Below are 18,861 nucleotides of genomic sequence, written 5' to 3' on the forward strand. Positions count from 1 at the left end.
CGGGTGTAAAAGGGGAGGCGTGTGGAATACGTGTATGGAATATTCGTATTAATTACAGGAAATTGATATTTCAAAGCGAAACATGACAGGGGCCGCACACCGCCCTCGCACTCCTCATAACCGCTCGTGCACGCGAGTAAAAATATAAGATGTTTGTGTACAATAGAAGTTTGACGAGCATCACCACCATTACCAGGGTTGTGGTTGGAAAGGGGGTGATAGAATATCCTGTAAAAATAAAGAATAATAACGCACTTCCACTTATCTAACTCGACGAAGGAAATATTATAATGGTGTAACACACTTATACACGAGTATAGGTACGATTAACACACCTGTTGCCGGCGATATAGCCGCAGGAAACGACGAATGGTGTCGGAAATCGATGGTTTTTACTATTGCGCGGGTCACACAAAACGCGAACGACTACGTTTATTATCATTGTAGTCAGTTATGTATCAGTTAGTGTATCAATTGCCTACATGCGAGGCGACGAGAGCAGTAGATGATATTCTTAAACGATCCCGATCTATGATTTTACATCATTGGGAATAAAGCGTACGTATTTCAAATATTCCACGAGGTGAAGTAATATGATTTGAAATGGACCACACGTGCAATTAAATCGAACGATCGTCAATGTCATCGAAAATTCAATCAATCGGAAGTATATGATAAATAATAAAAACTAAAATAAACCACTGTAATGTAGTGTACTTATATCACAATGTATTATACATATACTATTTAAAAGTGAAAATGGTACTTATACACGTAGCAGGAGTGTACGTGACAAAACATTTGTTTGATCGGCGTCTGCAGGTTCAAGCGAACGTTTCGATTTGGATACCGTAGGATAAAATTATATTAACTTCGATCGTGTGCTACAGGCAAACTTTAGGGATGACACGATGCATGATAGTAATATGTAGGATAATAACACACGCATATTATATACACACGTGTGAGTACATAATTAGATGAATTATTATTATTGATATTATTAAATCCACATGAAGCAACCCAATCATGAAATAGCACCTTGACTTTATTTCTACCCAAAAATTATTGTTTAAAGATGATTATTTTTGATTATATGTGAATTAATTTATTATTTTAGTTTATGTTGACAGTACAAACATATTGATAATTATTTTAATATAATACGTATAAAATATACAATAAATAATGATTTTAATGACGTAACTATTGGTTTCACATTGCATCAGCACATGTCTGCGCGGTTGTTGTGACACGATAACGACAAATTCGCAATGTTTTTTTTGTTTTTTATTCATAAGATGTACTGCGATTAGTCTCTTTTTTTTTTTGTTTTTCGCTTTCTATCTCCGTTTCCTTATCAAGTACAATAGCGATTACCACCAAATCTTCCATAGAAAAATTATGAAACATTTTTACGTGAGTTTTACTTTACACATGATAGCACACTACATCCCAACTAAATTAGTTAGCTTCTTGTCTACTACTATAGTCTGTGGAGTGCTGGTTAATATGAATGTTGCTGTCTGTGCCGTGTCTGCCACGTTCAGTATCCGCCACACACTATGTCTGTGTATGTGAATAGACCTTTAAGGTTGGTTATATTACCTTTTTATAACATTACACCTCGATTTTCTTTAATATTGAAAATTTTAATTTAATTTTGAAATTTAAATATTTTATGTTAAGTAGGTTTAAAAGGGTTTACATTGAGTTAAATTATTTTAGCTCTCCCAAATTTTAGACTAAACATGCGCCTATGCCGTAAAAAATATGTATACATATTCGACACGTTACAATATATGTTTACGTGTAAATATTGTAAACAACGCACGAAACAAGGCGAAAGGGATTGTTGTTATATTATTATTATCATTATATCACAGATTCGAGGAAACTCGTACAGCAGGCGTCGCGATTAATAATTATAATCGTACGTGATGACGAAGAAAATAAACACCTGTTCGATTACGTATTATATGCATGGAATTTCACTTGAGTGTGATATTTAAATAAGGGAACGTAAAAACGATTAACATTATGACCCTTCATCGCTGATACAATCGGAAGGGTTATAGACGGTGGTGTTTTGGGCGCGAGTGAAAAAAAAAAAAATTTATATTAGTTCACTGACCCACTGCACACTGAAGCATCGGTAATAACCCAATTACAAGATTCTAAACTCGAATTCATACAAGTTTAACGTAAAAAAGTGTATGTGTATGGTACGCACCTGAGTATGAGCTTTCAAATGTTATTGAGCAAGCTATACCAAGGACATTTCGAGATTTTGAAATGTAATATATTATAATAACTATTATTCAATAATTTATACTATGGGACACAATCAGTATTGGGACTTATCTAGATAAATTATCTATATAGATTTTTTGTCAACTTTTATCTTATCTAGATAAATAATGCTAAGTTATCTAATTACTTATCTAGATAATTGTCTGTATTCTTGCCAAGATTAGAGTTATTTTTATTCTTGTACGGAGACGAATCCAACAAATCAGGGATCATAAAAATCGGTCAAGTCGTTCTTGAATTATAAATTCTGTAACGAACCCAACTTTCTTTCATATATATAGATTTTGTATTTATTATCATAATTCGTGAATTGTTAGTAATTATTATTTCTTGGTATGACATTTTGTTTGTATTTTCATGTCGGGAAAATATTTTTGGTATTTTTAAACTTATTTTTTATTTTTCCATGGAAGTTCCAAATATAGTAGGGTTTTTGATTTTAGTAAAGACATGTAACTCATACGCTGAATAGTTAATACTTCACTCTTGGAACCCGTAAACTCTTAACTATTTATAGAATAATGAAAATCATTAAATTAAGATTATATGGAAAACAATATTGTTAACTTAAAATAATTTCCTATGTATTCTGTATTCATCCTGATACGAACAGAGCAATTTTCATTGTTTTTTTTTTTTTTGTGTAACATTTTAGTGATTAACTATCATTAAATATTGTACATTATATATAAATAATGCTTAATAGCACACGGCATTACTACAATAAACATTAAACACTTAGGTACCTATTGATAATAATGATTATAATTGAGTCTTCATAGATATTATTATAAATATGAATTATTGACCAAAAAGTAAAATTTTTGAAAATACCTTTTTTTTTATCTAGATAAAAATAAAATTATCTTTTATCCTTATCTAGATAAATTTTGCATTATCTATTCTCAACAATGGTCACAACCCTTAACATAAGTACAAAAGGACAAAACGAGGCTAAAGTTAATATTTGCGTTTACAAAAGCATTTAAATAATTATAACTTTTTTTTCTAATCCAATAAAATGTCCTAAAAATATCAACTACTTTTTTAAAATACATTTATTAATAGCTTATATATTGTGTACGAATAGCACGAAGCTTATTTTTATCACATATTGCATACTCGTATACCCCACACATTTATTAACGACAGAAGGGCAATTTTTAAATTCATAATTTTAATAATTTAGTTTTAAATTTATAGATAAGAGATTGGCACCACGATTTTTCGTTTCTGTCCATTTGTACGCGCGATATAGAATATACGTCTGAATTGCTTACAAGTCGACCATGTAACGCTTATGTTAATTATTATGGAGAGCTGCAACATAGGGCATTGTTAATAATAAAATAAAATCTACTAAATGCATCTCCTCGTTGGAAGATTTTTTCTTCCTGTCGTCCGTCCGCGGTAATGATAATATTTAACGCGCGCATCGCACACCACCGCTACCAACTTTCAATCGATCAACACAACGCGAACGGATTAAAATAATAATGAAAAACTTCAGTCGTCCTGACCTTGGACAGGAGCAGTAGAGTCGGTAATATTACCAAAAATCTCGGGCATGCTGATTTTTATAGGGGTCACCACCACAATCCCAAAAGTGTGGATTTTTTATTCTATAAGCAGAGGGTAGACGTATAAAAAAGTTAAACAATTTATGTTTTCCATAAAATAACATTAAAAAAGGTTATCGATTATAAAAATAAAAAAAACTTGTAATAATCTTGAGTTACGAATACGCTATATGAGTATATATAAATAAGTATGTATACCAAATGAAATTTAATGACATTAAAAGTCTATTGCAAAAAAATTTAAACAGAATTTATCTATTATAGTACACCATATACCTAAACAGTTCTACAAAGAGTAACTAATAACTGAAGAGTGTAACATTTTATTCAACAAATTAATTATTAAAACATTTAAAGTTTTTTAAAACATTAAAATGGATCAATTGTTTAACTTACCTTTGTAGATACTTGTATTTCAATTCAATCTGATAAAAATATAATACAATTAACTTTTAATATCGGAATTTAAAGTCAGATTGGAATCTGGTCCGGAATTACGCATGCAAGAAATGTAATAAATTGGATTTAAAACCAAGGGGCCTGAAGGGTTCGTAAAAGCTAAAAAAAAAACCTTTAATAACAATTGCTGAACATTTTCTTTATACGCATTATATCACAAATAATATAAACAACAATTACGTATCCTTAATAATTTAATCACAATAAATTAATAAAAAAAATTATTTAATGCAAAAACAATTATTCGAAGCATTTGCTAATATCAAACATAAATTATACCTCTCGATACATTGTAAACAAAACTCCGTAATGGTAATGACCATGGTTGTTATTCTGTTGAACCCTGATATCAAATTATCTCCATGATGAATTTTAATGTTAATAATATCATTTATGGTAGTGAACTACATAATTTATTCTATATTTCTTTATTCCAAAATTTAGCAATAAGCAGTTTTACATTTTAATTTGGCCATCCATTTTTATATAATTAACTTTCTATATTTTCGGGCTAATGGTATATTTATAAAATTTTTGCAGGCTAATGCTTTTATATTGAGCGAAACCATCTATGAAATCCTAATTATTAAGTATTATACCGGTTAGTTTATTAAGGTTTTCGTACTAATTTTCTATTGACCGAATTCATTATAAACATTATTATTTCCATCATCACAATCAAATATTATAGTAAAGACTCCAAACTCCTATTTTATTAAGTGATCGAAATTAAGTAATGATTATAGTAACATAATGGCTAATCAGACTATACCACGTATAATATAAATTGTAAACATTGATATTTTCTAATTTAAAAAAGTATAATATATACAATTTGATAAAAAAAAACTATGGTCAATTTCATTGTTACAATCCAATTTACTTTTTGAAAAAATTTAATTTAAATTTAAATTAGATGCGTGGTATATTTAGTGGCGTAAACAGCTATATTGACAAAATATTATCAATCAAATTAAATGATTCTAATATATTTAAAGAGTATTTTTTCCTGACGTAGAAACTATGAAATATACTTATATGTAGAGCGCGGATTTCTATGCAATTGTATATTTTTTTCCTTTCAATATTTCTGGATTTTTGTCAGTTATCATAATTTGAAGCTAATAGTGACATTTTTTTTTGCGTATTTCTGCATATTTAGAGGTTATTGCATATTTTTGCATATTTTGGCAAAATTCAAAATTTATTGCATATTTAAGTGAAAATTTTAAAAAAAAATGTACAAAAAATAATATTTTGTCAAGTAAAAAAATTAAAACTAAATTTCATAGTCACTAAATAAAAATTTATTTATATATATATATTTAGTTATAAAATAAATAATCGATTACAATGTAAACTTAATCGCTCTTGTTGTGTCAGTCGGTTATCGACATACCACTTGCTTCAAATATGCCCCAATAACTTCGGTTGACATCGAATGTTCGTTTTCAGTCTTTAAAAATATGTTAACCGATAAACGACACAGCTTCACAAAAGATAAATTTGAAATGCATATGATTATTCATTTTAATAATAAATAAAATTTTAAAAATAAATTAAGTTCAGAAAATTCCTTAAATTTTTTTGTATTAAGTATTTAAGTAGTTAATTATTATAAGTTGAATTATACATTTTAAATAAATAAAAAATTCTTACATATTTTCATGATTTTTACTGCATATTATATGGCATATTTCGATACTTTTAAGTGCATACAAATCCGCGCTCTACTTATATGTATATATATATATATATAATATTTTGAATACAATCTGATTTAATTTATTTATTGTCTAATAAAAATATAACATAAATTAACCTATTATTATATTGCCACTGTTTAGACTTTTTTTTTAAGCACAGTACTTAATTTGTTATTTTTAATTCTGATTGTAAGGGTGAAGAAACGATTAGTTTAACAATTTTAAGATTTTTCTTATCATCATTTTAAGGACAGTAAAAAACCTGAAAGGTTTCTGGCAGAAATTCTATAGATTGAAAAAGTGATCGTACTTATTTTTTTTTACTAATGTTTCGAAGTTCCCAGTAATTAGTACATTGATAAAACGAAGAAAACATAATCTGCGGACAAATGTAAAGAATCGTTTGTTTTTAACTTAAAAGTCCGAAAACTTTTAACGTTTTCGGAAAAATCGAATTCTGCAGCAATATAATAGGTAATTATCGATAAAAAAAAAATTAAATTAATAATAACCCCTACAATACCGTCATCAAGGGACAAATGAAACGATTACCACATGCACCATAATATAGTGTCTGTTACCACTTGTTTTATTTGTTTTTCACATACAGTGCCATACACACCCACGCGACCACGCATTTTGTAATAAAATCACTGTTCTGTAAACGTATATTAATATAATGTTTATTTTGACGCAAAAATAAATTGAACGCTACGGCTACATTCACTCCACCGTATATAATCTCCGCCATACAAAACACCTGAAGTCCATTTGTATAGATAACCTAACCGAAGCCTACATACCAACTGACGTTTCATTGGTAAATCGAACCGACATATCTAATCCCATACGATGAAATTCCTACCTTTGTCTCAGATTAGGTACTCCAACATTGGCAAAACCTTCTGTTGTATACGTGTATAAATATAATAATATGCAATTTTGCGTTTCATTCGGGATTACATTTTTTTTTATTTATTACGCTAAATACATTGAGCAAAATGCAGAATTGTTTTTGTCGTCGGTCCGCACCAACAACGATTCAGGCGAGTTTTGTTTTTGTTTTTTAACGACTCGTTTTAGAGCTCAGTCAATAATAATCTCCACGCACAATTCGTGTTATATTTTTTCTTGCAATAGCAATTATAATAATGTCATGTATTGGAAATACACCCGTAAGATTTATACGTACGTTTACAAACGTATAATTTTACGATTATATACAGCAAATGAAGTTCGTTGTAAAAGTTTCGATCGAATTTGTGAAGTGTACACTTTCGGAATGCCAAGATAAATGGAAAGCATTAAAAAGGCTAACATTATTTGTAGAAAATGATTACTAAGTTAAATACGAATAAAGAATAAAACGGAGAAAAATGAAATTTTAAACACAACGGAAACATATATATTATTATTATTATTTCACTGTTATGACATGTCACGCATAAAACTTTAAGACAAATTCGGTAGATCAATAATTGATATTTTCAATTATTGAAGTAATACTATTAAGTAGATTCCTAAAATGATATAGGTAAAATATATAATACCATTGTAGGTACGTTTGTTGGTAAGTTATGAAATTAAATTAAACTTTACCACTTGTAAGCTAATTAATTCAGTAAAATTAATCGAAATATCATCATTCCAGAAAGTTTTACTTTTTGTGTATTATATAGAACTAATTTTGATATTTCAATAAACTTAACAAAATATCGATTATTTTATAATAAATAAATTTCTATTATATTGTTAGTTTATAATTTGGATGTGTTAATGAAACGACTTATTGGTAAATCAATGATTTTATTTAAATAATTCTTTATACTATTCTAAATATATTGACCTTGTATAAATAAATTATGAATTAATTTAATATTAATTTTTATAATATTTAAACTTGTTTATTCAGTATATAATATTGTAACTAAACTGATAACCAAATCAAAATTGTTAAAATATAGTTACTAAATATGAGAATGTGAATCAGATAATAATTAATGCGAATAAAAATTATGTTAATCCACTAGGAAAAAGATTCTAAATTTGTAAATTAAAATTTTTATAGGTCTTAGATTACCAAGTATCTGTAAATTATAATTTTATATGTTTTATCGTAAGATACTGAAAAAAATTAGTTTTATACGTAACAGATTTTTATCTAATTTTTATCTAGTATTTATTAATAAATAAAAATAACATATTTCATTTTGATTTATTTTTTGATTATTTCATTTCAATAGTTTCCATTTATGCACCTATATATAGGTTATGTAAAAATTTTTATTTTTGTTTTCTCTAAATTATAAATTCCGTAAATTATTGATTTTCTTTAACAAATTTTTTTATTGTAAGTCATAAGGATTCGTGTATATTATATATTTACTTTTAATTCATAAAGTAAATAAACTCTAAACACACCCCATTGTTTTTAATAAAAAAAAACTTTGGGAAATGTTTTGTTCAAATGTTTATTATACCGTTTTTTTTTAAAGGAACATTAGGTGTATTATAATAATATTTTTTTAAAGTATTATTTTTATAATAATATTTTTTTAAAGTATTATTTTTGCAATTTTTTTAAATAAATGTTGGCTAAAATTGTATTTTAATAATATAATATAATATACTCTATGTGCGGTATACCTGTTTAAATGCTGCTAAGTTAGAACCTTAATTACTTAATATAATACGTGTACCTCAGTCCATTTAAAAAAAATAAAACAGATATTATGTATAAAAAATGTTATGTTGTTTCTAAATATTATTGCTTCTAATTCAATATGGTAGTAATTAAGGTTTTAATTTATGTACGTCGTTTAAATATTATAAAAATACAAAAATGTCACATCTTAAATCACGTACATCATCGTAAATTTCATGTCGCAAGAAAGACGATCCTCCATAGCAAGTAAATTCTATTGGAGTCCGAATAAATAAGTTCCGGAAAAAAAATTATTTTGTTACCAGACAACTATAATCTGAGTCGAATAAATTTGATAACAATGTTAAATCAAACCAAAAACTCATTTTTTTTTTTCATTGATCATTATAAAAATGATTAGACAAATGTAATTAATGTATTTAAGTAGGATACGTTGACGGTACAGTAATTTGCTGACCGCCGCACACTAGAGCTATATCGTTACGTACCTGCGTCTGTCCAAGGAATACGAATCCTTGCGGCCACCGGTGGAAAACTTCATGGGTTCAATTTTTCCGACAACGCGAAAAACAATGTTTATTGAAAACGGAGAAAAACACCCGCACAAAAGAACGTGGGGGACGCGTTACGATACCGGCACGGACATTATATTATTTTTCCCGGAGTAAAAGTAATATCATGGACGTTGAAAAATATCCAACTCGAATTGTCGACGGTTCAACGTGCATTATACGATATCACCGATGATGCATCGATGATGCGATGTATTCGCGCGCGAGCATCCATGTGCACCGAACAACGTGTTCGCACTGTCAATCTTGTGGCACAGCAGCAGGTCCCGCACAATGAACACAACGCGTCACACACAGATTTTCAGAAGAGGGGAACCGGCTTTAGTACAACAATACACACACGCGTGCGCGCGCGTACACACTCACCTAAATACGGTAAAATATTGTACTACAATGTCCCTCGATAATCTGTCGACACCGTACGTATATGCGTGCACATCGTGGACCGATAAAGACGACGTTTTATTTCCGTTTCATGTTTTTAATGAATATTTTAAACGGAGCGCGCGTTTGAAATGTACGTCCGAGAAACATCTGTTACCCTCGAATCCGACGCCCGCCAACCATAATCAAACACTGAACTCGTAATTTAATTTTCAGACTACTCGCTAACACAAAAAATATATCATTTATTCCGACGGCTGCAGTCCAGTATAGTCGTATCGTAAACCTTTAATTAAACAGATGAAATGAATGATCAAATGAAATTTGAAATTTGAGTTTTCGCAATAGCGCGCACGATCCTGGTTGTCGTCTGCAAAATTTTTGGACGAATACCGGTAAAATATTTAAAAAAATAAATAAGTCTTAAGGCTAGATACACCTCACGGTACAAAAGTTTTAAAGCGTGTGAAATGGTGTTTTCCAGAGGAAGAGAGAAGACGGTTTCATATTAACGTACACAATTATTACTATTTAAGGTACTTTGAATATTTTAATGGAACAATGACAAATCATTTGTGTACAACTGTTACCACAGACGATTGGAAAATGATGTCTTTTATCCGAAATAATATATTCATAGGAACAAATGATACTTTCAAATAGTCGATTTAACGTTTATAAAATTAATCACAACATAATATTATGTCTATCACACTGGGATGAATTCAAGTGTGTACTTACGTCGATTTTTAAGGGTCGGTTATAAATCACATCAAACTCTACGTGTGCAGGGTGTTATAGTAAAAATATAAATAATGACAACGGTAATAACACAAAACACTGATAAGTTATATTTATATACAAATACTTAATAATAACTAACCTTTATACATGGAATATGTATAATAACCGGTTGTGTGATCGATCATCGCGTATATGCTTATCAACGTATAAAAGTTATAAATTTACATAAATTAGGGAACGGATTTATATGTAATTAAAATACAGAAATATGTACATATATATGTAAGTATAATTTATAAAATATGTGCTAAAAACATCCAAATATGTGGGGAAAAAAAACTTTAAAAAAAAAGTGATTATTATTATTAAATTATCAAAAAGATTTGTTGCATTGAATTATTACAATATCTTGTAAATTATCAAATGCTAAATGTCGCCTATTAGGTATCAAAATATTTTTAAAACGGCTAAATTATCGTTTCACATCAACCGATGTATTAAAAGCATATTTCAAGTGTATACTATCAGAAGGCGATAATTCCAAATTTTGAAAAGGTTGTCTGCCATTCATTATGTCATTGATTGTTTTAAAATCAATATTGCCTGGAATTTTTTTCTGTAACAGCATGAATTTTCTTTTTTACGACATCTATTGGTCCGCTTACGAGTTTTAATCGCTGATTTAACAATTTGCATACTATCATTTGGGGATATATTTTTTATTAATAATTTTGTTAAATTATTTTTAATTAAAATTAAAAATAATTTTGTTAAATTATTTTTAATTAAAATTAAATAATTTAAATAATTTTCAATGTTTCATTTTGCATATTATTTTGAGCTTTTCCAATAGCGATAAAAGTTTCTGGATCTAATTTTGAAATAATTTCTTGTATTTTCGTACGAAGAAGACGTATGAATGATGAAATGATAAAAATATGTTTAAAAATAATTAAAAATTAGTGAAATATGTAAAAATATGTAAAATAAAAGTATCATCATTTTAGTAGGAATGATTTAAATCATAAACATTTCTTATCGAATCTTAAATATCTCGTTTTAATAAAAATATGCATTTACATATAAATCCGTTCCCTATACATAATATTTTTTGACTACCCAGAATTCAAAGTATGTATTACATAATATTCACTATGCCAATAAATTGAAATAATATTAAAGATTGGGTAGTGACGAATATTGAGGTGAAAAGCTTAAACGAATGTTCAATATTTGACGTGTTAGTATTGACCAACAAGATTCAGCATCTAAAAATAATTCTTATTTATGGGTCACGTAAATTTGATATCAGCCAACTCCATGTGTTTGCAGATACATTAACATCAAAATCAATGAAATATTTTTATTTAATAAATTATTAACTCTTCTCCATTTACTCCACGTTATGAAGGACCCTTGAATATTTTCTGTTTTTGCAGTAAAATAAAAATTATCTAGAAAATTCAGAAATGTAATTAGTTAAGAAAAAAATTATTATTTTAAGAATAATAACACAAAAAAAAAAAGTTTTACATTTAAAGAAATGTTATATATCGAGCTATTTAACAGCACCATTTTTTAACTATATTTTCTTTTGTAATTATTTTTGAATAACTCTGTTGTTGGTTTTATTAACTTTGTGCTGAAAAATAAAACTGCTACGTTCTAAGTGCCTCAACATCATATTTATATTCTGCACATATTTTTGTACGGTTTGTTAATTTTGAAGTGCGCACAAATTCTATTTATAATATCACCCCAGGTGATCCAGCCAAGTTTATAGAAGAAAACGATAATTTGAAACGTGACTTTTCGAAAGAAACACAAATACGAAGCAAAATAACTTAAACACCTAACACCAGGACCCTGAAATGCGCGGTGATTTTACTGTTTCAAGTCGTACTTGGAGGAAATTTAATATCTTAGATAAAAACAGTCAGTCAACTTATACTCGTATTATATACTTAATAGGTCCAGTATCTAGGTATACCTTTGTTTTTAAAACCTCATAGTTGTGTTAGAACTGTTGATGGTTAACGATAGACCACCCTTCCAGTTCTAATATTGTAGTATTTCGTGGTCCAAAAGTCATAATGATATGCATCCTACACACTCAAAAGGAAGTTGCGATAGGATGAATACGATTGTATGCACGTTCCCATTTAGGGGCGTACATGACTATACATAATTGTAAATACGTTCGTTTACATGTCCAATAATAAATATATTATATATGTATATGATTTAAATTTATGTACGTATAATATACTCCTACTAGTACTACAGAATGATGCGTTTTGTTGACCGGTAGATTACAATTATCGTTTCGACATCTGGGGTGGGCAAACGTCAATGATAATAATATATAGATATCTTAGCTACTAATACTACAACTAACTATATATATATACCTACTAATAAATTATATAAATAAAATTCTGTAAGTAGGATTTTAGCATTTTTAACAACAATAATAATAAAAATAAAACACATGTGTTTAACTTCCCTCTCCCCCCAAAAAACACCAAAAAATAGACGAAACATTTTTGTTTTGTAAATCGTACGTGTGTAATACGACATGAATGGTTATATGAATGGAAATAATTCAAAAATAAACATAGGTATTCAATATATACATCATATTATAGTATGAAAATATTTACGGTGCGCGGGATGGAGTTAATTCCATACGTTTATTATTATTATTATTATTACAACGAAATAGTAATATTTTATCTTGATGGGTAGAAGGTATAAACGTTTTTCATAAGTATCTAATAAAAAAAAAATCGTTATATGCCACGGTTTATAGTTTAGGTGTTCTGTAGTGCATACATAAGTTGCCATATATTTGAATTTTCTGAACTACCAAGACTGACAAGGGAAATATCCTGACACGTTACCATCATATTTTTATGCAAATTGTACTGGTTGAAATATACTCTCTTTGCTTTCGGTACACGTCTCCCCTCCCCTCAGGGATTAAATAATACAGAGAAAAACGGAGCTAGCCTCTAACATGAAATAACGGTTACAACAATTATACATATATTATACATAAACATATTTTCGTTTAAATATCTGTAACAAAAACAATATTGTCCCGTCATAACTCAGTGCAACGAAAACGTGTTACAACTATAATCTAAGGGTTTCCTATGTATTCATATGAATATATATATGCGTGCGTACATATGTGTGTGTGTGTGTGTGTGTGTGTGTGTGTGTTATGCTTATTATCATTATTATTTTCGTCAGAATAACGTTCGTTCAATTTTTAACGTTTGTACGACAACAAAACCAGAATATATTGAAAAAATAAAATATTATCAATAATAAGTTACCCTTGTAAACTATATGTGTTTGTTCACATCAATATATGATAAATTGTTGATAGTTTTTAAATTAATGATTGCACTGGTGAGAAATATGAGTGAAATTTATATGTTAGGTTAGAGCCAATTAAAAAATATCAATTTTATCCAGTCTGTTTTGTATGGTACTGTATGGTACAGTAGATACTGCGGAAAAAGATAACAAAAAATCTACAGAGCAATTTACTTTTGGCGCATAATATTTGTGCACGTTAATGAGTATAAGTACAATTATAATGTTGTAAATATAATAGTAAACGGACGAATTTATTTTTTTGGGTAAGCATGTAATTATTATTATTATTTTTTTTTTTACTTTATTACGTAATCGTATAAAAAATTTTACTATGATCTACAGTTTAATGTAATGTATAATAATTGTAGTTATTACATTTTTATCCGCTTAGATTTAATTTCGTAACACCGCCTACATCGAAACCATATTACATCGAGTCGCGCCTATAATGTGCTCAGTACGATATGTACATTCAACTCTCTAATTAAAACCTTCGCACAAGCTTCAACTATCTCTTTAATTGAACCGTCGTAGGAATCATTAGTAATTTAGCAAACAGTTGAGACTAAATTTAAAGTCAGAGACATTATTCTCAATAAGTATATATATACATCAAATATTAAAACTGTCCCGGAACATGGTTAATATATTTGTCAGGGTTATTATTATTCCATTACGATCAAAAACGTAGATAATTAGATATTGGACACGAAGAGATTATCACCCTGAAATAAACAATAAAAAAATTTAAGTTATATAACTGTTACAAAGGGGCTTATAATTGTAAATAAGCCTCTTTTTTAAAACAAAAACGACAAACGAATACAGTTATTTTTTCCCCATTCCGACATATAACCCCTTATTTTGCTAATATAAGTGAGAGCTATCTATTATTTATTATTTATGATCAATAGATAAGTGGTCAGAGGATAACATTTTACGAACGTATTACAATCGATAGATACACGTAGCTGCTATTGAAAAACATCATACAGATTTACACAACTCGTGCTGATGAATGATGATTTCGTCAACATTAACGGGATTAAAATGGCAGATGAATTAAAAGTTTTGACGACAATGGTTATATCAAATATACCTCTATAGCAGTTTTCAACGAGTATAGGAGACCGCTCCAAATGTACTTATATGAAACTTTTAACACTACCAATAACTTCAAAGCTTGCGGAAAACAAAATCTTCCCAAACTCAAAAGAAAAAAATAAGGTATTTAAGGTCGACCGTGGTCGATACAATAAATTAAGACTAGATGATGGAAAACCGAACATCAATCAGAAAAATAATTGAATGAAGTTAACATTGAAAAAAACTGGTAATGTTGAATCGAGAAAAATACGTTTCCGATAACTTTTCATGCTTTCTTACTCGTTCAAATGTTTCGTTTGAATACAATAGTTGCGGAAAAAGTTTTAATACAGTTTTATTTAATTATTTAAGTACGGGATTTAGCCGATTTATCTTTCGTTTTATTTCATAAAAAAAACCGTTTGTCGATTTTGTCGATTCGTTTGTGCGCCGACAAATCTGAATAACGAAAGCCTCGTACAACGATCGTACTCGGGCTAAACCAAGCTCATTTTCTCTACGTAACCGTCGATCAGCGCTATTTGCTTAGCCGACTGTCGCCGCAGCTCGATCAGTTCGCGTTTCGCTTCGCGTTTTCGGTCCGCGGCGCGGCACTCGTTGGCGATTCTCTTCTCGTCGGCCGCTCCGATGGCGGCCACAATGGCATCGTGTCGTTTGCTGAGCACCTCGTACTCGCAATCCGCCCTTTCCACCTCGGACCGGAGCCAGTTGAGCGCGCACAGCGATTTCTTCTGCTGCACCGCGTCCTCGTTCTCGTCACGTGTCACGCCACTACCGCCGACCTTGTTCCTGTTCATCCTGTTGGTCACCGCGCGCCGGAGATAGGCGTCCGGTTCGGCTGCGTAATCGTCGTACTGGAACGTAGGCATCAGTTCGCGCACGTGATCTTGTAGTATCTGTGCGCGGCTCAGCATCCGCTGCCGGTTGCCCCGGTACCGGAGCAGCAGCACCGCCTGTTCCTTGGCCAGCGCGTCGCTCAACCCTTGCGTCCGCTCGCCGAACACGGCCTCGGCGGTCGCGCCGAACTCGCCCAGCTCCTCGTCCACCGTTGCGGCCATCAGCTGACCGTCGTCACACGTGTACGCCCGTGCGTCCGCCACGAGCTGTTGCACCGTGGCCGTTTGGACGTTCGTCCGCGCCATCAGTGCGACCAGATCGGGACGCGCGGTCGCCACCGGTGTCGCGGTCACGGCGGCCGGACAGTCTACCAATGGACAACCGCTGCGGCGCGTCGCATCGCTCGCGCACTCACTGCCGCTATCCGTGTCCAACGGGTCGTCGTCGTAGTCGCAATCGTATCGGTTGCCGCCACCGCCGGCCAACAGATGGGGTAACCGATCGCCGCCCGGCCTTTTCGGGTCGGTCACCGGACCGTTCGGCGGTGGCGCGAACACGAACGGCTTGCAAACCCCCTTGTCGCTTTTCAACGTTTGTTCCAGTAACCGCAGATAGTCCTCTTTACAGTCGCTCGGCTCGCCCGTCGTCAGTGCGATCAGCCAATCGTGCACGTTCGACAGATGCACCGGGTTCTCGATCTTGTGCAGCAAATCCGTTATCTCGTCGAAGCATTTGCTGCGCTCGTCGTCGTCCATTTCTTCGCCACGCGCGTTTCAAATCGGTCGAGTCGGAAGTTTAGAAATCTATTAAATATCCCCAGTGCCCGATGAATTTGCTTAGGTTTACTTAGATGGCGATGTTAAGCTGTTGTGTTATACAAAATAAAAAAAACTGATAAGCAATTTTGTAGACTTGGTTAATGGTTTTAGTGTTTTAAAACTTTGAATTCGACTTTTTCTTTCTGATCTTATATCCCATAACAACAAATATATAGTTTAATATATCTATGGGTTACATATATACAAAGAACGTGTGTTGACGATGGTTTCAGTGATTCCCAACGGGCTACTGCCTCCACCAGCTGTGGGCATTTTTATTTTTAGAAGGTGCGTTTTACTTTAGTAGGGGGTGCAAATGGACTCTTCGGTCACGTACTTTTCTATTGTTTTTTGCACTAATTGTAATGAAATGTATAACCACGTACATAATATATTTAATATAATTACACACACAACGAAAATATAACAATAAAATTATAATAATAGCTCTTATTTTAAGCAGGTATCTATTATACCTACTAAATTAGTCATCGGTCGATCGATAAATAGTTTCAGTTTGATATTTACCGACATTTTAGTTGATCGACAAAACGTGTTAATTGTTTATTATAATCAAACGATTAATTTAAAAAATTAAACCATTAATTGATTAGATAGAAGGCGTGAGATATTTGAAAATCTAAAAGGTGCGTTGAGTAAAAAAATGGTTGCGAACATTGATATATATTAGGAATGTACTTTATGTATTTAAAAATGCGCTCGGTGAACCGATACATTTTTTTTTCTTAACTTTTTTTTATATTCATCGCAAAAATCGTCTTTCGTTTTTACTCCGTCATCTGAAGTTTATTTTATCCATAAGGTTAATATACTATCGTAATTATAATACTGTTATTATAGTAACTCCACTAACTTGTACAGGTTATTCCGTGAGAGTTTAATTGAACCGGAATAATAATTATGTTACAATTTGCATCTTCTATCTATATACGAAGGTACATTAGGTACAAAGTAGTTATATGTACAAGAAATATTCTACGTTCAATTGGAAAACTTATAACAAATTATTATCGTTTGAATAGCGTCGAATGTCGAATGATTCTACTACGTAGTAACAAAAAAAATTACATACCACACATCGCAGTGGTTTTTATGTTCAACAATTGCATACAAAAATAAGTGTAAATTATAACTGTCTATTTCAATAATTTTGAACGAGTATGACATTAAATGTTATTCCGAGAAAAAATCTTGAAAAAGCTTAACAGACATGTTGCGGTGAAAAATTTTCTTTAAAAATAACAAACCACCCCCAAATGCTTAAAATTATCTAATTATGAACACGTGTGATTATAATTACACGGGTATAATTATTTTAATTCATATATAATCCAGTTGTATTGTTTGCACTAAATTGGTCATTCGTTTATTACCATATTATTCAATTTAAAATGTATGTTGTCACTTTTTTTTAGGGATAAATTATGAACTATATTTATAAATGCAAGATAATAATAAGATAATATGTATACATACTTAATTGTTTCACGCAAAACACGATAATTCAAAGTTACAAAGAAATGTACGTTATATATTATTCGTATAAATCATTTTAATACACAGTAGTATACGTAAATTAGTTACTCTAATTGAATACCTTGTTTATAATCGTCGAGTATCCTGTTAATTTTATTAATGACTCAAGTAAATCAATTTAACCATCATTGTTTAAGGAAAAAATGTATCAATAACTTAATGTACCTACATTTTTCATTTTAAAGTTCGTGAATATTTTAATAATTCCACACAATAAGATTTTTTCCGTAATGTTTGTTTTACCCTAAAAAAAAGTTTATTGTTCACAGTATATTAAAACTTCAAAGAAACCAATAAATTAAACTATACGTAACATGCGCACGGAAAATTAAATATTTCGCGTTGCCGTGTTAGAAGAACACTTAAAATATTCCGTTACTCGACGGACATGGTATTAAAAGTATACACAAGTACAGTTACGTTGGAGACTCATAAAAAAAAAAAAAAATAATAATAATAATAATAATAATAATTTATAATATGTTATGGTATATTGTTCTCTGCATGTATCGAGAATACTAAAACGATTAGATGTGCTCTTAAAATGCAGATAGAAGAAAATCAAAAGAAATCGCTAATTCAAAACGTCGTTAACACATACCTACATGGTTAATTGGATCGAACCAATCGAACGTGCATTTCATCGTTTATCGTGCTCAGGAAAACAAATCGACACACGTCACATAAATTTAATTTGTCATATCATAGTTGGATATAAATTAATGTTAT

At 30.6% G+C, this 18,861-nt stretch overlaps 1 protein-coding gene across 4 annotated transcripts in view; it reads right to left on the reverse strand.

Annotated features, from left to right (window-relative positions):
* Positions 1-18,861, reverse strand: part of LOC112687783 (rap1 GTPase-activating protein 1) — a 207,026-nt gene that overhangs the window by 78,388 nt on the left and 109,777 nt on the right. Inside the window, exon 1 of one of the 4 annotated variants that reach the window (XM_025560715.1) lies at positions 9,212-9,535. The exons of the other annotated variants lie outside the window; for them this stretch is intronic. Coding sequence (XP_025416500.1) covers positions 9,212-9,264 — 53 coding nt within the window. The 5' untranslated portion in view covers positions 9,265-9,535. Of the gene's footprint in view, positions 1-9,211; positions 9,536-18,861 lie in introns of those variants that run through there. 4 annotated transcript variants of the gene reach the window in all.

Source organism: Sipha flava, unplaced genomic scaffold, assembly GCF_003268045.1.
Source record: "Sipha flava isolate LNK unplaced genomic scaffold, YSA_version1 361_pilon_pilon, whole genome shotgun sequence".
Taxonomy (NCBI): Eukaryota; Metazoa; Arthropoda; class Insecta; order Hemiptera; family Aphididae; genus Sipha; species Sipha flava.